We start from the raw sequence: 21,370 nt of genomic DNA on the forward strand, positions 1-21,370 counted from the left end.
CAGAGATATGCCCCCGACTGGTAACACCCAGTTTGTTTATACATTTCTAGGAGCAATAGCTGAGGAACAGCAGATTACACTTATAAAAAAGGATGTCCCAGAACTGAGACTTCATGAGGAACACAAGTATTTTCTAAAGCAGACAGGAATGTCAGGGGCAAGGTATGTTATTTCAGTGGAGGACGTGTGCTGAGTGTCTGGCACTACTTACCTCCCAGGAAAATAAAAGGATTGGATGGAAAAAGAGTAAAGAAACCTGTTATTACCATTACTTAATCTGTCATCTGTATTAGGGCGCTATTACACGTGCCTCTCAGCCATGGTAAGCGCTCCGCAGTTATAGCCATTGGCCGGGCCGCACCCATACTCTGCAGAGACGGGCGAGGCCCAGCGGGTACTGCTGCCCGTGTAATAGCGCCTTTTAATATTATTTCCTTACTTTTTAATGAGTGGAACATTATGGCTTTCCATACAGTTAACACTTATAATCGTGGTTTGCTTTTCGTTTTTTTTACCTTTTAGATGCCAGAAAACATTGAAACTGAAGAAGAAATCCTAGCAATTCCCGGCAACTCCTTGCAAGAAACAGACATCACTCCGGTAAATGTTGGCCTGTACCGATCTGTGACGGTGTAATCCTAACACTCTGAATAATAATACGCCCCACCGTGATCCGTGTCGTTGATATGGATTTTGGGGTGTAACACTAATTAAAACTCACGGTCAGTCCCTGTCCTCAGTTTTACAATATCCAGTGTTGAAACTCCATTACTTATTAGTGTGAACTGCACCAAAGGATTGGAGTTATACTACTGAAGGAAATGGCGGTCACTGTCACTTTAGGTTCGGCTACGTGGCGATCTTGGTTGCACAACAGGTGTCGCGCCCAAGTATTGCAGTGTAGCAGGGCAGCCATAGAAATGAATGAGGTTGCAGCGTGACTTGCGTGTTTCCCACAACTGCTATCCCAGAATCTAAAGAAATCCAGCAAGGTTGGATTTTTTTGATATTTTGTGGCCACTGCAAACGTGTGAGTCACACTGTGAACCCATCCTTTTTTATGGCAGCCCTGATACACTTCAGTACTTGGGCGTGACACTTGTCGTACGACCAAGATCGGCATTTAGCCGAACCCTTAAGGGGAATCTGTCACCCCGATTTTGGACTATTATCTACTGTAATACTTGGGTAGTCCTACAGATAAAGAGTGCAGATCACTATTTTATTCTCCTTCTACCTCTGGTTCCCCCGCTGTCAGCGCTCACGGCCACACTGAAATAGTCAGGACTGTTGTGCTGACATAATGGAGAAGGACTCGGGCGCGTGCACAGCAGTCCTGACGATGTATTTCCTGGGAACGGGGGGAGTAGGGAAATAATAAATAGTGGTCTGCACTCCTGATCTGCAGTACTACACATGTTTTACTATAAATAATAGTCCACAATTGGGGTGACAGATTCCCCTTAAAGACTCCAGCATGCATGGAACAGGCCCAGATAGCACACAGTCTCTTGTATACTGTATATGTGTAGTGTGTGTGTGTGTGTGTGTATACCGCACTACCTGCTGCACCCATTGATTCAGCAGTAGGGATCTTTATATCAAGACTGTGCAATTTCTTTCTAGGATAATCAGTTAGATGAAGTCCCAGAGCCTCTGTTGGAGCTCAATGGTTTTGGGGATACAAATCCACCTCAGTATGGAGGAATACCTTTCCCTCCTCCGGCACCTGCTCCGCAGACCAGTTCTGATATCCTTGATGGAATCTTTACAAGGAGGGAGGCTCTGGTGAACAGACTGGTCAACCGGTAAGTACAGTTTTGTGGACCGCAAGCCCTTCCTGTACGGTTCTGCGTCTGTGCTACAAAAGATGGGACATGTCCTATCTTTACCTGCAACATGCAGATCTTGGATCCATCAAAGTCAATAGGTCCCCACTACAGTGCGGGTTTCTCATGGCTGATGTCTGCATTTTGCGGTCCGCAGAACGTACACGGCTGTGTATGCAGCCTAAAAGTCAAGTTTATTAGCTACCTCATGACTGCCAATATACTTTTTTACAGCAGTCATTAAAGAGGTTGTACCAAGAAGACAGCTTCTAACCTACCCACGGTATAGGAGATAAGTGCCCCTACCACTGCGGTGGATAGGAGATAAGTTGCCTTGATAAGACAACCCCTTTAAGGGACCTGTAGAATAAGCTGTCTACATCTGTCCTGTTCCATTCTTGGCTGTCTAATAACAGCTTAGCTCCTGCTGTCATGGCTGTGATCCGTCCATCTACCTCTTTGTTTACAACGATTCTGATTTACATTCAGATTTAAATAAGGTAAGAAGGGCATATTTTTAATCACCTGCACCAGTTTTTCCAACTTTTCTCTAGCTATTTGGAGACGTGGGCAGTGCATCAGTCACTAGTTTTGTCAGATTTTCCCCCCACTTTGCGGAGCAGTACTAGGTCTGACTTGGTGTTGTCTAAACCCCCACATTGTATTCATCAAGAGGGCCTGCAAGACCGGTACATCTCCTGCGCAGGTGCCGAACAGTGTGGTCTCCCCCAGTGTTCTATTGTTGATATATCTGATTACCATTACATTGGTGGACTGGTGTGCCCAGGGGCATATGTAGGTGATGGTTTGGGGGGCACAGACTCAGATCCTAGGCAAAAGCTTCAAGTTTCCAGCTCTGGTGATGCTGAAGGAACTGCAGTTACTTATGCCACCCAGTACGTTATACATTGCGTCTTAATTTGTAGCTACAGTGTGTAATGTCTTTTTATTTCCTTCAGGGTGGAGCAGGAAATTATGGCCAATTTAATCAGAGAAATGGATTCAAGGAGACAGGACGTCACCACGTACAGCAACGAGAATAGTGAATCGTCGTCTTCGGATATTGGTAGGCGGATTGTTTTATCTCATCATATTTACAGGGCATGTTATGCTTACTCAGGGCAGTTTTCATTGGTCAGTACAGCAGATATGGAGACACTCATGAATGAATTTTATTTGTCAGATGTCATAGATGATAGGGGTGACCATTAGGGCTGATTCACATGACTGTGATTGGCCTGGGAAACTCTGTCCATGTTTCGGCAGCATATCCACTGACCTGGACTAACTGCACCATAGCAATTTATGATAGTCAGTTCCTATCTGATTGTGGGTCTCTTATGTGAGTACAGTACAATAGCCCCATGATTAGATAGACTGACTGTATCCTAAATCTCTATGATGGAGTCAGGTCGGGTCAGGGGAGCCACGGCCACGTGTGAATGAGGCCTGTTCTGATACCATTTGTTTGCTCGTAGACTTGATGTTTGGAGCTGAAAAGTATTAATCTTAAAAATATGTATGGAGGTGAAATCAGATGTGAGCCGGGAATACATGTTAAGAGATGGCTATGCCACTTTTTGTTCTACCCAGCAATGCAGGACAGATTTTTTTGGTAATTTTTCCATCATCATGGATGCCAGGTCTGCAGCAATTTCCTTTGTCATATACATAGGTATATATTGGGGTTATGTGCTTTTTTTGCCAAGATGTTCCTAAATCATGGCAAGAATGCTATGGTTTTAAACACAAAAAAAAAACTATATCAATTTTGTATCACTCTAATCGTACTAAGGCACAGTTCAGTTTTACCACATAGGGAACACAGTAAAAATGAAAAACCATAAAACTGTGGCGGAATTAGTTTTTTTTCAGATTCCCACTACATTGTATACAATAATAAATGGTGCCATTAGAAAGTACAACTTGACCCATAAAAAACAAGCCCTCCTACGGCTATGTGAATGGAAAAATGAAACAAGTTTATGGCTCTGGGAAGGCAGTAAAAAAAAAAAAAAAAAAGAAAAATCATTCGATATTTAATGGGTTAATATTGCGCTTTTCTTTTGCAGTGGAGGCAGCAGGAGGAGAAGGCTTGCAGTTGTCTGTTGATGCTGGTGTCCCTGTAGATTCCATCCTGATTCGCCAGTATGTCGAAGACTACTTCCGAGAGACCATCGCCATAATACTGCGTGAAAGAGAGACTCGACGTGCGCCAGTGTCTCCACCAAAGGAGCCTGTGGTTCAGGTATATGACGTGCCGCTATAAAGGAAACCTGGTGTCTGTGCACCCAATCAGTTGTTCCATCTTCACCCCATACAGATTTCATACTATAGAGTGGGCTGTAAGAACTGTGCTCTCCGCATGTATAGGGTATTGGTTAGGGGGGGTTTACAAGGGTACGTTTACATGGAGATTTTGGCCGTGACAGTTGTCGCACAACTAAAGATGAAAGTGTATCAAGGCTGCCATAGGAATAAATGGGGTTACAGTGTGACTTGCACGTTTGAAACCTTGACACGTGAATCCCGAAAAATCCAAGACTGCAAGTCTTCCTGCGACCCCATTCGTTCCTATGGCGGACCTGCTACACATCACAGCAATTGTGGCCAAAATCGCCATTTCGATAATGCCAGAAACCCCCCTGCATGTGTAAGCCTGATTTCCCATTCTGACCTCCTCTCTTCTGACAGGGTCGCATGGCACTGTAATGAGTTATAATGCTGTGTATTCCTGTGAGGCCTGATATCTAGCGAATTGTTCTGACATGAAGCTGTCGGTGTAGTTCAGGAGATTCCAGGTCTAGCAGGGACACACAGCATTATAATGCTGCGATCCTGGCAGAGGTCAGAACAGGAAGTGACACTTACACATGTGTTTCTCACACTACACTCACTTATCTGAGTCTGGTCTAAATAATATATGGATTGATGTGACATGAGGTTCTCCTTTCTTCAGCCAGCACGTGTTGAGATTACTCCAGTTGCCACCCCTCAGTGCACACCACCATCGTCTCCTCCGCCTCCTCCAAGAGAGGTCATTATATTGAAAACACCTGAACTATCTCCGCAGACTTCATTGGATGAACCCGAACTTCATCAAGAAGCAGGTTAGCTTTCATTACAAAACTATGGCTTGGCTGTGGTATCGGAGCAGCCGTTTACCACAAATTGCTGTAAGTATAATGTAGGTGAAGAACCTAAAACCCATGTGCTTCATCTGTACTGGCTGCAAAACTGCATCAGTTTTTGGTTATGAGCCACATGGCACATTTCCGCCTGCAATGTGGAAACGCAGCCTTGAGGACATTGGACTGCTGTATTAGTAATCAGTCCCCAGTTCTTATGGATTAGCATTACACTGGTAAACATTTCAGGCCAGATTTAGTGGCGCACGCCAGGCTATGATAACCAGGAGCTGTGCTGCATGCTGTGCCTGATTTATGACCAGGTGTATTCCTCTTCATAAGTTAGGTGGAGCACCCGGCAATCCATGTGCCTGAACTGCGATCTACGCCTGACCCTGGCTGCTGTAGATTTCAATGTTCTTCTACACCAGAAAACTGCCGTAGAAGATGATGAATGTGGCAGGGCTGGCAGACTCGCCCTCTTATCGATAAAAGGGCGAGGTCAGAGGAGATATGGCACATGCACAGCATCAGAACGATTCATGAGGTTGTGAATTCCTTTCTGACCATGAGTCTGTGGAACTGTATTCAAGGCATTATGTGAGGTCCACAGACTCACGGGCCAGGAAGGAATTCACAACATTACAAATCATTATGGTGCTGCAAATCCACTTGAGATGAGCAGTGTCTGTAATGGGAAATTCAACTACCACACGGAGCATGTTTGCTGGGGGGAACATGCTCGTCTGAGGCTATTTCACACAGGTGAGTGTCTACTGGGAAAATGTTCCTGTGATAGATGCGTTTCCCAGACTGATGCGGCGTGGCTGACGTAAATTCACTGTATCATAATGAACTATGATGCGGCTGAGTTTCAGCTGGACTGCAGGTCTACTTTTTCGTACTAATAACTTCATTTGAATACAGCGCAGAAGACCCACGGTCGGCCTGGAACTCACAGCATCATGAATCACTGATGACGCAGTGAGTCCAGGTCACGCTTGGTCTGGGAAATGCGTCCGTCACATGGACTGATTTTCCTGGACCACTCTCGCCCGTCTGAAGTTAACCTAATGTTTCACTGATCTCCATGTAACATTTGGAGATTTTGTGCGTGAAGGATTTCTTGATGCAAGTGACTCTAAATAATGACGGTGTATAATTGGGTTTTAATACTGTATTTTAGGGCAAATGCTTCCATTCACCCAAGTTGTTACACCCACGATGACACCAGTAGCTTCTCCGAGCAGAGTGAATACTCCCACATCTCTGATATCAGAAGATAATAAAGAACAACCCTCCATAAAGAGTCCTCTTCCCGATCCGTGGAGCAATACGGAGCTGCCATTAGATGAGGAAAACCCTCACCCTCCTGTAGGGGCTGTTCAGTACAAGGATGCTGTGTAAGTAGTATATAAAATGCATGCAGTGAACTGTGGCCTTACCACAGGACATCAGACAATTGGACTCAAACAGAAGACAGTGATCAGATCACATCTTTATTGTGCTGGCCTAAAAACCCGAAGGTACATATTATAGTAGTACATTTTTTTCATTCAGCATATTTTACATTGTTGTACATATCAGTCAGTATCCAGGGGGGCTCCCTGTCTTTTTCTAATTGAAGTGAATAGGACGGAGGAGCTGTAATTGCACCTGCTCGCCTCTGCAATGTCGATGGTGACCAGGTAAACAGAACTGGAACGAGCACTGTGCTCTCTTCAAACAGCTGATAGCAGGGTGACAACTGCCGTCACCCCGCCGATCTGATATTGATTACCTATCCTGAGCATAGGACATCAGTATAGCAAAATCCGAGAACCCCTTTAAGTGTTGTGCTTCTAGCTCTCGAACACTAGTGACCCGTAGTCATTTTTTATCATATTTAAGGTTGATACAATGTTATATAATCCGCATGTTCACCAGTTTTTGTAGGCTTATTGATTATTGAACATCACAGGCAAGCACAGGGTTAAGCACGTCCATGTCTGCACATTTCTTTACGTCTTGGTCCTTATCTTTCCGTAGAGTAATGACGGTGGCTGAAGAAGAACCAAAGAGCTTAATCTCAGTTACAGCTCCTGAACCGCAGAGGCCAATGGTTCTTTCTCCAAAACCAGACATGTTGTCACCTCCACGTTCTTCATCAAGCTCTTCAGCTTCCACCGAGGAGAGCAGCGTGACAGTCACAGAGTCAGACACCACAGACAAACCGCTCTCAGAAGGAGAGGTCCTGTACAGCTATGGACAAGTAGTTCTTCCTAGAGGTAAATGCTAGAAGAAAAGAAATAAGAAAATGCATTTAATGAGGTTCTCTCCTATGGTACAATTCTAAAGTCTTTTTCTGCAACAAAATACGACAGCATAATTTTTTTTTTTTACTTTTTTTATTACTTGTATCCCTTCCATCTTTCAAGCTAAAGTTAAAGGGGTTATCTAAGAATTAATATGGATGACCTATCCTCAGGATCGGCGGGGATCGGACACCTGGGGGCCTCCACCGATCAGCTGCCAGAAGAGGTTGGTGCTCCTTGAGTGCCACAGCCTCTTCCTAGGCCAGTGACGTCACCATACATTGGTCACATGGCCTAGTTGCAGCTCAGCCCCATTCATGTCAATGGGACTGAGCTGCAATACTAAGCACAGCCGCTATAATATGTATATTCTGTGCTTGGTAAGCGCCCGGGAGGCCACCATACTACCCCCTTTCTTACTTACACTGAATGGTCCCTATGGTTCTGGTGACCTCCTCTATCTCCTTCCTGTGTGTGTGTCCTCCACCTCTGTGGTGCTGGTGCAGGACCTTTGCCTTGTGACTCTGAGGTCACCAAAGGTCCGCAGACCACAGTTACTTTAAATTGCTGTAGAATTGTGGTGGTTTTGGTGCAATTTTTCACGAGTCCCAGCAAAACTGCTTTTTAACAGAGGCAGGCCAAGTGGCCCACTGTTTGAGCAGTCCTTCAGGAATAGACGGCCAGTCTGGGTCTGTGCACACTGCATGGCTGTACACTTGTGACTGATTCTCCCTTTATGATGCCACCTATGGGAACTGGCTTTTAAATTGTGCAGGTATATTTTTCTGTAGTAATGTTTTCTAGAATCTTCTATGATTTTCATTATATCTTTATTTTTAGGCTTTTGTCTTGAAAAATTAATGTGTGTGTGCTTTGTTCCAGCCTTGGCGGCAGGTGGATTGATCTATCCAAACATGACGGAAAGTTTATCCAGCACTCTTAAGGACGCTAATGACATGGTAATCACTTAGAAATCTGTTTCCTGCGCACGTCTTAACATTTTCCTTCCCTGTTCCAAAGAGCCAGGGTTCTGTACTATAGGACTGGATTTTCTGAAATGTCCTCGCCCAGGGACTTCCCGTATTCTATTACAGCCAGAAATGTATAGAGATGTACTTTGCTAGCTGTGTGTCACATGTGTGAGATCTGGGGTATAATATGGATATACATGGTATTTCTGGTGTGTATAAGAGGTCCTTAAACCACCTAACAGTTTTCCCTGAGCTCAGCTTGGGCTATGAGCTTTAACTGCTCATATCTCCTCATTGGTAGCAGCTATAGACATGGGCCTGGTTCATGTTGGAAATATGACATTCCAGGCTTTCATACAAGACCAAAATGACAGCATTAGCAGGAGATATCACTGTTAGAAATAGAGTTGGGATTAAACACAGTGAAACCTGCTTGTACTTTCACTTTCAGCTGTATTAACTGCATCCCAATTTCTAACAGCAGTATCTTCTCATGTAGTGAAGATGATGCTGTGATTCTGGTATTGCTTGAATACATATCTCTAGCTGCTACCTATGCAGAGATATGAGCAGCTAAATCAGAATCCCCCTCCCTCCCCTTCAGTCTGAAGAACGGAGGGGGGCATTTGGAGAGCTGACAGCTGCAGGAGGAAAAATTCATTATAAAAAAATATGTAGAAATGTGGCATTATCATCATTGTACTGACCCACATAATAAAATTGTTATTTATAAACACACAGTGAATGCCATAAATAAATTCCCAAAATTTTTAAATTGCATTTTTTTTTTATCGTTCCCCCTAGGAATAAAATAATAAAAGTTATTTAATACCAAAAAATGGTTCCTAAAACACCTGCAACTATTCCTGTAATATAAAAAAAGATTTAGAAGAATAAATTAAAAGTTAAGCATGCTGGAACAGGAAGAGGGAAATGTTACTGGTCCTTAAAGGTGTTATCTGGGGATTTTAATATCGATGATCTATCCTTAGGATAGGTCATCAATATCAGATCGGCGGAGGTCCGATACCTGACGCCCTCACCGGTCAGCTGGTTGAAGAGAAGGCCGCACTCTGTGTGAGTGCAGCCTTCCCTTCATTGCTTATCTGCTTGCCGTCGACATTGAAACAGTAATCGGGTGTAATTACAAGAAGTCGCCCCATTCACTTCTCCTTCCCAGTCACTCGGCTCATTCACTTCTCCTTCCCAGTCACTCGTATCATTCACAGCTCTTTCCCATTCACGTTTATAGAAACGACCTGTCCCATAAAAGTGAATGGGATGGCCTGTAATTACATCTGCTCACCACTATGATGGCGAGCAGGAGCACGGCCTTCTCTTCGCTGATTGGTAAGGGATGCCAGGAGTCGGACCCTCGCCGATCTGATATTGATGCCCTATCCTGAGGATGGGTCATCAATATTAAAAGCCCAGAAAACCCTTTTAAGGCTAAAATTATTTATGTCACTAAGGGGTTAAAAATGAAATTGTGTTCCCTGAGTTGTGTGGCAAGATTTACTTCAGACACATTTACAAGAAAAAATAAAGTCACATTTTTGGAAGGGTTTTTCTAATTTTGATGTTACTGTTGGGAGGGTAAAGGGCGATTCCTTCCTTAGACATTCATAGCACGTCCATAGGATATGCCATAAGTATCTGATGATGCGGGTCCCACCCCTCGGAAACAGAAGTTGGTGCCATAAATGTCGAATGTGGTAATACTCCTTTAAAGAACCTGTCAGCTGGATTAACCCCATTAAACCAGGCATACTGCCTGGTAGGGATGATCCTGCGCATTAAAATGATTCCTGTCTTGTAAAAATCAGATGTGCGTTCCTGAGAAAAAATAAATAAAAATTATTTACGTAAATGAGGGCTTCAGTGCGTCGAGGTTGCCAGCATCCCTCCTTCAGTGCACTGAAGCCCAAATTTGCATAATACCACCCTCATTTTTCTTGGTAACGCCACAACTGATTTTCACAAGACGGGTATCATTTTAATCAGCTGGATCAACCCTACCAAGACAGTACTGCTTGTTTAATAAAGGGGTTGACCCTGCTGACAGGTGACTATACTACTGTCAGTAACAGAAAGAAAGATTCTTCCTCCAGGAACTGGATCCTCCCAGTGAAGGACAGGTAGTGGACAGGCCTCTCAGAGGAGCACATCCTGACCCCATCCAGTCGCTCTTGGCCAAATTGAATCAGGATTCTGTTGCACGGCAAGAAGCACTGTACCGCCCAGAGGTAACTCACCCTTCTTCACTGGAGCATGAAGCTAGTTACTATAGTTGTGTAAGGTGACGGGTGCGGGGATTTGTGTGTGGCTTTCTTCATGGGGGTCACAATTTAGCCCATTTACACCCATTTTAGGCTACTTTCACACTTGCGTTAAGAGCGGATCCGTCTGGGGTCTGCACAGACGGATCCGCTCATATAATGCAGACTATGGCATCCGTTCACAACTGATCCGTCTGCATTATATTGTAGAAAAAATTGTAAGTGTGAAAGTAGCTTCAGACGGATCCGTCCAGACTTTACATTGAAAGTCAATGGGGGACGGATCAGTTTGAAAATTGAGCCATATAGTGTCAAATTTAAACGGATCCGTCCCCATTGACTTACATTGTAAGTCTGGACAGATCCGTTTGCTTTCGCACGGCCAGGCGGACACCCGAACGCTGCAAGCAGCGTTCAGGTGTCCGCCTGCTGAGCGGAGCGGAGGCCAAACGCTGCCAGACTGATGCATTCTGAGCGGATCCGCATCCACTCCGAATGCATTAGGGCTGGACGGATGCGTTCAAGGCCACTTGTGAGAGCCTTCAAACGGAACTCACAGGCGGAGCCCCGAACGCAAGTGTGAAAGTAGCCTTATTGGCAGCTTGTTCTACCCGCATCCTTCTAGTGGACATTTTAGTGTCTTTCCAGAGGGGTGTATTCACTTAGCTATTTATTGTCTTTACTGTAGAGCTCTGGGGATGAGAACAGCATGGGGGAAATCAGCGAAGGTCAGAGGCCACCTCTGACACCGGCAGCCGAGCAGATCCTGTTGGGACCTTCTGCTTTTATGGACAGAGCCCACACTACGGGTCAGACGGCCAGACACCTAATGATACATCCGTCATCCCATGGACCACAAGTGAATATACCAGGTTATATAGACATTATTCTTTTACAGTTTTTCCCTGTTGCTTATATAGAGCCAACTTGTTTTGCAGCACTGTACAGAGATTGTCTCCATTCAATTCAGTCCCTAATGGGGACAGTCACAATCTAATTTCCTTTGGGGCCAATTTCATAGGATTGAAATCAGCCTGTTTTTAGAGTCTGTGGTGGAACCGAAATGCCCAAGCAAACATGAGGAGGACATACAAACATTTGAATAGAAAAGTAATGGTCCCCTTGATCAGCAGGGGTCCCAACAGTCAGGACCCCCCACCACCGATCATACATTTATCCACTATGTTTACAAAACTTTCCCACTTTCTCTGACAGCTAAAATCATTTAGTGACACTTCTCCTTTTTTTTTCTAATCTGTTTTTATTTTCTGATTGCAGATTTTTTTTATTCTGTTTCCTGAACAGGATTATGGGGTCGGCCATCTTGACTGAGCTGTTCTTAAAGTAGCACTTCCACAAACATTTTTATTCTCTGACATGTTAGGAAGGTACATGATGTAAACTTTAGTGAAGGTAATTTTCTTACCAGTGACTGTATTTGTGAGTTATAACCTCCCTTCTGATGCTCAGCTGTGTCATGTGACCAGCACTCTGACTTCTTGTCCTTTGTCAGGTGGAGATCAGTTACTGCTCTATTAATTCCTATGAGAAGTCCTATGAGGGTCCTATAGGAATGAATATAGAAACTGACTTCCTGTCCACACATAAGATGCTGTGTTGTTTGGAGATCAGAGTGTTGCTCACATGACACAGCTGAGGATCAGAAGGGAGGTTATAACTCACAAATACAGTCACGGGTAAGAAAATTACCTTCACTATTCTTTACATTATGTACCTTTCTAACAGATCAGACACTAAAAATGTTTGTGGGAGGGCTACTTTAACAGCATTTAGAGATATTGCTTTACAGCAGCCACATCGGCCATAGAAACAAGGAGGGGACCTCACTGACTTCCACGGGAGTGTTTTCTGGGCATGCTCTGTGACCTGTGCAGAGGTCAGGAGGAAGTAGATAAGCTGTGACAATCACCTGTTGTGTGTTAACTATACACACACGGGATATCTGTCATTCTAATCCTGCCTGTAATGATATGAAGATAACTGCAGCAAAACGATCTGTACAGACTGAGAAGTGGCGCCTATTACTATTCTTAGTGGCTAGTGCGAAAACCTCACAAGATTTTAGGTTTTTTGTTTAAATTATAAATATTGAAAATTAAATATATCACCAAAAATTATAAAAAAAATGTTACCGTAAAAAACATGATTTAAACAATAGGTCATTTTCTGATGACACATTCTCTTTAAAGGAGTTGGCCCATGAATATCGCCTATCCACAGGATAGATGGTAAATGTATGATTGCTGACCGCAGGGACCAATCATGAGAATGGGGGTTCCTGTGGCCTCTGCTACATAAATTTTTGTGACTGATGGAAATAGCAGAGCGCTGTGCTCGGCAGCCCTACAGAAGTCTATAGAGTGGTCACACAATGCTCTGTTCACACACAATCAGTGGGGGTCCCAGCAGTCGGACTCGGCATTTAGGATTTTGTCACCCAGCTCTCCTATTAAAAGATCTGACCCATGGACAACATCTGTCTCCTCTACAGGATAAGGCCTCATGCACACGAACGTTGTTTGGACCCTTTCACTTCAATGGGGCCGCAAAACATGTGGACAGCTCTGTGTATGCGGTCTGCATCCATACCTCTATTCCATGGCCCCGCAGAAAAAATAAAATAAAATATGTCCTATTCTGGTCCATATAATGGACAAGGATAGGACTGGTCTATTGAGGGCTGGACCTTCTGTTCCGCAAAAGGGGGGGGTCCCTTGACCACCACTCCTGTCACTGACAGAAATAGCTGAACAAGTACCACAGTCCCCTGTTCTCTCAGCTGGGGGGATCCAAGCAGTCGGACCCCCAGCAAATCAGATGCTGCAGAGTCTGAGCTTTTTATTTCTTCATTTTAGAAATTCATAAACTAAAAGAAAATCTGTTCCCTCCGCAGGAGTAAGCCAGGGAGACGCCGACCATATTAGTTCTGGGCCAATGAGTCTCGGTGATCTGGAGTCTCAGCTTTTGCCTGCTTATTATCCACATGCCGAAGATTTGCACCAAATTCCAGCTGCGGCCAGAAACACCTCACAGGTGAAGACATGAATGCTTTGTTCTGTACAGACTTTTTTTTTTTTTTTTTTTTTTTTTTTTTTCCTCCACATGTGTTTTATATTTTGGTCTATTTCTCCTTCTGGAACAAACAAGGACCCTTCAGTACTTACGTTTTTATAGCCTCGGCCAGAAAAGAGACCCCAATTATTCTACTCCGCTCATAGAATACAAAAACAAATGTCTATTTCTATGATGGAAAGTGGAGAATTGTTGGGAAAGATTTCAATGTCCTCTAACTTGGAGTGCCTAAAATACATGAAACGGGCGACATAAGATGGGCCGATACATTACACTCCTCAGAAGGTGGCATCTCTGGGGGTCCAAGATGGCTTATAGCTTACAGATGACATGTCAGTGATTGATGAAAGCGGAGGAGTCTCCACATCTGAATGTGATTTATTTTTTTGGGTCCAAAATTCGGCACTCATTAAATGTCCTTTCCCCTGGTTCCCTCCGCACATAAAAATCAAGTTACCAACATCCAGTAGGCAAGTAAGCAAACTGCATACACATTTATGCATCTCCTATAGCAGGGATCAGCAACCTTCTGCGCTCCAGCTACTGTGAAACTACAACTCCCAGCATGCAAACATACTTGGCTGTTCTTCTAACGGAATGGAGCATCCTGGGAGTTGTAGATTAAGAATAGATTGAGTGCCTTAGGTTGCCGACCCCAGTGCTATAGAGCAGAGTTCCTCAACTCCAGTCCTCAGGGCCCACCTACCGGTCAGGATTTGAGAAAATCCAACAGAATGAATACCTGTGGTAAGTCGTGATGCATTGACAATAATATCACGGAAATCCTGAGAACATGACCGGCAGGTGGGCTCGAGGTTGAGGAACACTGCCATAGAGTTCAGCAATAAATATGTATTAAAAGGGTTTGCCATTTTAGACAATCCCTACTAGTTAGAAGGGCTCTTTAAGAATAAGCTGATCACGTAGTGTCCCCTGCTGGGAAGCTCATGCACAAGACCGTATATTCGGTCCACTTCTGGTTCTCATTTTTTGTGGCTGGAATGCAGACCCATTCATTTCTATGGAGCCGCAAGTCCATCCCGCAAAAGAAAGCTAGAACATGTCCTATTCTTGTCAGACAATAGACATTTGTACAAGAGTGCTGGATGCACATGGCCAGAATTTGTGGTTTGTAGACCGCAGAACACGAGGTCTAAGTGTTCAATTTCCTTGCAGCGCCATCACAGGGGAAAAGGAGCATTACCGGGTACACCTTCTAATCAGTGAGTGGTCTTTGTAATGGAGGACAGGACTTCCAGAAACTGATTGGAGGGAGTGCGAGATGTCAGATAATAGAGGAAGGCACAGGAACGCAGAGTCATTTGTAATTGGTATTACATGGGGAGTGCAAGCAGCTACCAGACCTTACAGGTCCGGAGAGGGGACGGGGCCTCGTCTGTTGAGATGACAACGGGTATGTCAATGTCGAGCAATCGCCCCCAGTTCTGGGTCTTGTTTTACAGTGCTGCCCCTTTCACGAGAAAACTGGATTGTTGTACTTACCATAAAATCCATTTCTCGTTGGATGCATTGGGGGACACAGATCCCACCCTTGTTTTTTCTATATTCAGTTTCCTGAGTTCTCGGGGATTCTTGTTTGATGGTTCTCTTCTGGGTTCAGTACATGTTGGTTTTCGATCTGTTTTGCTGTTCTCCAACTGGTTAGTCCAGGGTCTGTGCAATGGGTATAGCCCATCTGGGCAGAGCCAACACTTTTTTTTTTTCTTTTTCAGGCTCCTGATATTGATGATCTATCTTCAGGATAGTTTATTAATATCTGATCAGTGAGGGTCCAACACCCGGCACCCACGCCAATCAGGTGCTACCTGCAGCCTCTGGAATTGCATGGAACAGCATTGTGAGTGGAGCAGGAAGCACAGCTCCGTTCAAAATGTAGTGGCCATACCAGGTTACTGCAGCTCAGCTACCAGTCACTTCAGTGGGAGATGAGATGCAGTAACTCAGCACGGCCACTACACTATGAACGGCACTGTGCTTCCTCTTCCATTCACAGTGCTATGTCCAGTGCTGGAGGCTGCAGAGAACAGGAAAGGCATCAATATCGGGAACCTGGAAAACCCATTTAATCTACAAATAAAATCCAAATTTGAGCAAGCTGTGATCCCAGTTTCCACCATGTATTATAGTCCAGTGCTGCATTCACACAATAAAGATCACTACTGAGAGTTCAGCTCCAAAGCCTGCAGAATTATGAATGCAGCTGTGCAGCCTGTATTAGACAATCGCTTGCTGATCTGCCTGTCTATCTCTTGCTAGCTAGCGGCGGAAACCGTTGCTATTACATGCAGCGATCTCCTCAACAGTATGGGAAGGTGCAATTGCTGTACCATTGCTCATCCACATACTGTCTAGTGGTTTGCCGGCAGCATTTTGCTATTAGACAGCACGATCTGCCGCTGGCAAGCGCTGATTTTGAAGCATGCTTAATCGGCGGCAGTATTACACTGCAATCATCTGTCGAAAAATCGCCTGGTGTAATACAGCCGTAACTCAGGATCTGTACAGATAAGTGTTCAGTGGTGACCGTGTACTGTCCTCCGACCGGCATCACCAGTCAGTGAACCCCCACGACGTTACAGTCTGCGCTCCGCCATCGTTTGGATGTGATGTTAGTCCGCACACGCAGACTGGCTGTCTTACTAATTAGCAGCCCTATGAGACCTTCTCTGTATATTTAGACAGTCCCCAGCGCTGAAGGTGTAAATGTATATTTCCCACCAGTGACTGACGTGTTAATGAAAATCAATGGGCTGTCCGTTTAAAGCCGATCTGTCAGCTGAATATGCGCCCTATGTATGGGCAACATGTTACAGGTCTGGATTTCTCCCAGCCCAAATGACAGAAAAAAAAATTGTCATTACACTGGGCTTATAATGATGGTTATTGAGCAGGACAGCCCCCCACCTCAATCTGTAGTGACAGGCCTTGGGGGGGCACACTGATACAGCATCATAACAGTGAGGCCGCTGTATATTTTCTGCATAGTCTTCCATAGGGCGGCCCATCCTGCTGACTGATCTCCTCTTCAGCTAATAGATTAGCCCCAAATGAGAGACTCCTCTCTATCAATGGGGTTGTCCCATTAAGGTAATGTATCCTCTATCCACAGGATTATCTGATCTGTGAGGGTCCAACCAATGGGGCTCCCGCCTATCACAAGAACAGGGGCCAATTATCCTTGTTTGACTGGAGACGCAGACATACATTTGTATGCAAGCTCCAATCAACTCTGTGGGACTGCCGGAGACAGTACAGGCGCTCCGTTATCTTTGACAGCCCCATACAGCGGCAGCGTGAGCGCCTGGCGAGCTTCATCCCTGTACGCGCTCAACATAGTGGCGATCTCGCTGCCATGAGACTTCAGGTCCAGGCGTGATTAAGTCTACACGTCTGGCCCGGTCAGTCAAAGCACGTGGGGGCACAGTATGTAGAAAGTGAGCGGTGCTACAGCAATGCCCTCGTTGCACCCAAGGACTAATTTACATATGATTTAGGCCTCCTGCACAAGACCGTTGTGTGCACCCGTGGCCGTTGTCCCGTTTAACGTGTTTTTCTGCGGTCCCATTGACTTTCAATGGGTCCGTGGAAAAATCGTAAAATGCACCATTTGGCAGCCGAATCCGTGATCAGTGTTTCCTGGCCGTGAAAAAAATAGGACCTGTCCTATTTTTTTTCACGGCCAACGGTTCATGAACCCATTCAAGTCAACGGGTCTGTGAAAAATCACGGATGCACACAAGATTGTCATCCGCGTCCGTGATCCGTGTCCGTTTTTTCCTATAATTTCAATGGCAAACTTGACTAAGATTTTTTTTTTTCATTTTTCATGTCCGTGGATCCTCCAAAAATCACGGAAGAAAAAACGGGCACGGATCACGGTACAACGGAACCACGTTTTGCGGGACGTTAAAAAATACTGTCGTGTGCAGGAGGCCTTAAAACGCAGTTTTCTCTGCAAAAACGCCGCTGAGCGACATGGGAGCCAGAACATTACAGGCAGCTGGCAATGGCTCATCCAAAATGTAATCCGGATTTAATAGGGTGGATTTGACGACATTCCCTTTAAGATATAGATGGAAACAACAGCCTAATACCTAAATGGAGCTGTCACTTATATATTGTTCAAGATGGTTTATAGACTCGCTATAAATATAGATATTTTTGGACCTTCCCTCTCTCTCTGAAATATTTCAGGATGCGATTCGCAGGCTAGAATTAGTGTCTGCGCTTGGTGCTAGATCACGGCGTTACCCTGCGCCTTCCATCAGCCCCCAGATGCTTTATCTACAAGCCGAGGTGTGAACTAGGATAGCAGTGACAGCAGGGTCGTCTTTGCACTTACATCACCCTCCGAAAGCCAAGGTGTTTATAAGGAGAGACATTTACGGCTGTTTTTAACCGATTTGCTGCCAGGGGATTGCTTCACGGCCGTTTCTGGAAGGGCAGGTGTTAGCAGCTGTCAGTTTACAGTGTGTTTTTCCTTCTTTTTTAGTATCCCGTTCTCAGTTGCTTTTTAACACGTTCTATAATTATCACAGGGTCCTGCAGAACCTCAAAGGCAGCACCAGCCAGTGCCTACCCGCCTCATACAAGTTGGCGTCAAGTCAAGCGATGATCCACAGCAAGGTAAATGTTTGTCTGAGCTTTAACAGCCAGTGGTTTGGCAGAGGATGTTTTTCTATGCACATGCTAAGTATTCTGGGGCTGGTGTGAAAGTGCATTCTGCTGGGAGGCGTCAGACAGCCTATTGTAGGAATGTGGTAAATAGGGCCACAAGGTGGCAGCACTGCTCCTGCAGTCCTACATGCTGAGGTCATAGAATGCGGTTGGGGGGGGAGGATATTGTTTGTGGTTCTTTGTTAAAATTTAGCTTTTTTTTTTTTGTCAAATTATTATTTAATGTAAAGTCACATTATTATTAGTTTTTTTTTTATACAAATACGTCAAACCATTTTTTAAGATTGTTTCAGCGTTTCCAGTCTAGGAGAAACGCACACTGTGAAATGCCTATGGTGTGCATGACAAAGGAAATCTGTCTGTAAATCCTTGTGTCGTGCACCACCCCCTCTGCTTTGCTTTACCAGAGACCGTATTACTTTTGCCTGGAGTCTTCCTTTTAGGCCTCATGCACAAGGCCGTTCCGTTTTTTGCGGTCCGCAGATCGCGGATCCACAAAGAAACAGAAGCCGGGGCGGCGCAATTTGTGAAACGGAACGGCTGGCCCATTGTAGAAATGCTTATTCTTGTCCGCAAAATGGACAAGAATAGGACCTGCTATATTTTTATTTTTTTTGCGGGGCCACGGAACGGAGCAAAGGATACCGACAGCACACGGAGTGCTGTCCGCATCTTTTGCGGACCGGAACTACGGTTGTGTACATGAGGCCTTAAAGGGTTTCTACCACTTGCATATGACATATTTGGTGTTCAGACACTAGCGATCCGCTAGTGTCTGATGTACCATACAAGCTAATTATTACATTAATCCGTTCGGCCGATAGCTCAAAAAAAGCACTTATATATTTATGCAAATGAGCCTCTAGGTGCTATGCAGGCGTTTTTCCAGCACCTAGAGGCTCCGTCTACCTTGCAGTTTGCCGCCCAGCGCCTCGCTCCAGCACGCCCATCTCTAACTGTATTCGATCCTCCCCCTGCTTCAGCCTTCCGAAATCTCGCGCCTGCGCCGTTCGTCGCGGCATTCGGAGGCATTCGGCGCAGGGGCAGTCAATGTCTGACCGCTCCCCGCTCAGACATTTCCACTGCGCCTGCGCCGAATGCCGCGACGAACGGCGCAGGCGCGAGATTTCGGAAGGCTGAAGCAGGGGGAGGATCGAATACAGTTAGAGATGGGCGTGCTGGAGCGAGGCGCTGGGCGGCAAACTGCAAGGTAGACGGAGCCTCTAGGTGCTGGAAAAACGCCTGCATAGCACCTAGAGGCTCATTTGCATAAATATATAAGTGCTTTTTTTGAGCTATCGGCCGAACGGATTAATGTAATAATTAGCTTGTATGCTACATCAGACACTAGCGGATCGCTAGTGTCTGAACACCAAATATGTCATATGCAAGTGGTAGAAACCCTTTAAAGGGGTTGTCAGTGATCACATTATTTTTTATTTTACCCTTTCCTCTCCGGACCCATGAGGAAAGCATACATTCCTGCTCTCGGCCACTCAGTCCGGTTTCTGGCTGTCTTCGATGCCGCATGCATATTTCGGACACGGACAGGATCTGTGCGCCGCTGCAGCCAATCGCTGGCCTCATTACTAATGTGTTTCCAAGCAGCATGTGACCCAGCAGTGACAATGCATATGGTGACCCAGTCTACACCAAAACTTTACATGCGGGGACTGAAGTGCAGCCAAGAGCAGGTAAGTATGCTTCCATCATGGGTCTGTCAAGGAGGGGGTGAAATTTAAAAAGAACGATTCGATCGTGGACAACCCCTTTAAGGTTCATTTATCTTGCTATATATTGCCCAATATTTTAGTTCTTACACCCCTGTCTAGATGGCCTATTAGAGCCTATGGAAAGCTTGTCTGGCTAGCGGAGCGATCCTGCTCTGGAGAACTCGGTGGAACCATCACATGCTCGCCCAATAGTTTGCGCCACTCCTGACAATGTAGCTCTGCGATATTGCTCTGTATGGTGTTGTTGTAGGACGTGGTCTTTACTAGTATGCCCTGGGATTCTGAAAAGTCTGTCCACAGGGTGTGCACCTCTGCCTCACAATAGACAAGCCTGGGGGTGACTTGTCATAACAAGAGATATTGGGGGGGGACATTCTTGGAGTGTAACATCACTCGGGTTTGCTATGAGCTACTATTTTACCGTGATCAGAACCATTTTCCCTGGGGACTTGGTTCAGCTGATTGCGCTTGAATCCTAGGAATGTAGCAAGAATGCGTCCGACCATCTGAATATAATTATTGAACAGGACCAATACCTTCACCTGTCAATGCAGTACGCTGGCCGGACGTGTCCTAGAACCGATTCTTTCATCACATCTGCACAAAGTATGATTTTGTCTGCTTATTATCAATCTTCTTGTTGTGGCGTCTATGTAGGATCTTACATGGAAATCACAGAAAAAGTCAGATTTAGGCTACATGCAGGCGACCGTTGTGTGTTTTGCGGATCTGCTCAAAATATCGCGCCTGCGCCGTACCGGTCTTTAATCGGCGCAGGCGCACTGAGAAGCGGCCGCTCCATCCTCAATGCACCTGCGCCGATGACGTCACATCTACACCCAGCGCAGGTGCATTGAGGATGGAGCGGCCGAGAGAGCGCCTGCGCCGATTAAAGACAGGTACGGCACAGGCGCGATATTTTGAATTCAAACAGGGCCAGCACAGAACGATTCCGTTCCCTGGCCCTGTCAATCACACAGCGGAGGGGGCGTCATTAGGAGCGGAGGATGCGGCTGCTACCAGCAAGTAGCCGCCCTACTTGCTGGTAGCAAGGTAATTTACATATTATAAAAATAGCTTTTTAACTAAATCTACTGAACCAAAATGAATATTTAGCTTATGTATAGGGAGCTCGCAGTATAGGGGGCTGACAGAAGCCCTTTAAGGCAATTTTTAAAAACCAATGCCAGGAATAGATCATAAAGGGAGGTGGAGAAAGATAGAGGACACTCTTTAGGTTTGGCTTCAAAAACCGCATTACAAATCTCACAGCCAGGCATGCACCGCAGCGTAATAGTAATATGCCGTAAGAGGCACACACTGGCAGCATGGCCGACCTTTACTG

At 45.3% G+C, this 21,370-nt stretch overlaps 1 protein-coding gene across 1 annotated transcript in view; it reads left to right on the forward strand.

Annotated features, from left to right (window-relative positions):
* KIAA0586 (KIAA0586 ortholog) overlaps window positions 1-21,370 on the forward strand; it is a 120,455-nt gene that overhangs the window by 57,021 nt on the left and 42,064 nt on the right. Inside the window, exons 19-30 of the mRNA XM_044271849.1 lie at window positions 523-600; window positions 1,627-1,808; window positions 2,789-2,895; window positions 3,902-4,077; window positions 4,789-4,939; window positions 6,144-6,360; window positions 6,986-7,224; window positions 8,134-8,210; window positions 10,334-10,468; window positions 11,190-11,373; window positions 13,416-13,555; window positions 18,154-18,241. Coding sequence (XP_044127784.1) covers window positions 523-600; window positions 1,627-1,808; window positions 2,789-2,895; window positions 3,902-4,077; window positions 4,789-4,939; window positions 6,144-6,360; window positions 6,986-7,224; window positions 8,134-8,210; window positions 10,334-10,468; window positions 11,190-11,373; window positions 13,416-13,555; window positions 18,154-18,241 — 1,774 coding nt within the window. The remainder of the gene's footprint in view (window positions 1-522; window positions 601-1,626; window positions 1,809-2,788; window positions 2,896-3,901; window positions 4,078-4,788; window positions 4,940-6,143; window positions 6,361-6,985; window positions 7,225-8,133; window positions 8,211-10,333; window positions 10,469-11,189; window positions 11,374-13,415; window positions 13,556-18,153; window positions 18,242-21,370) is intronic.

This window comes from Bufo gargarizans, chromosome 11, assembly GCF_014858855.1.
Source record: "Bufo gargarizans isolate SCDJY-AF-19 chromosome 11, ASM1485885v1, whole genome shotgun sequence".
NCBI lineage: Eukaryota > Metazoa > Chordata > Amphibia > Anura > Bufonidae > Bufo > Bufo gargarizans.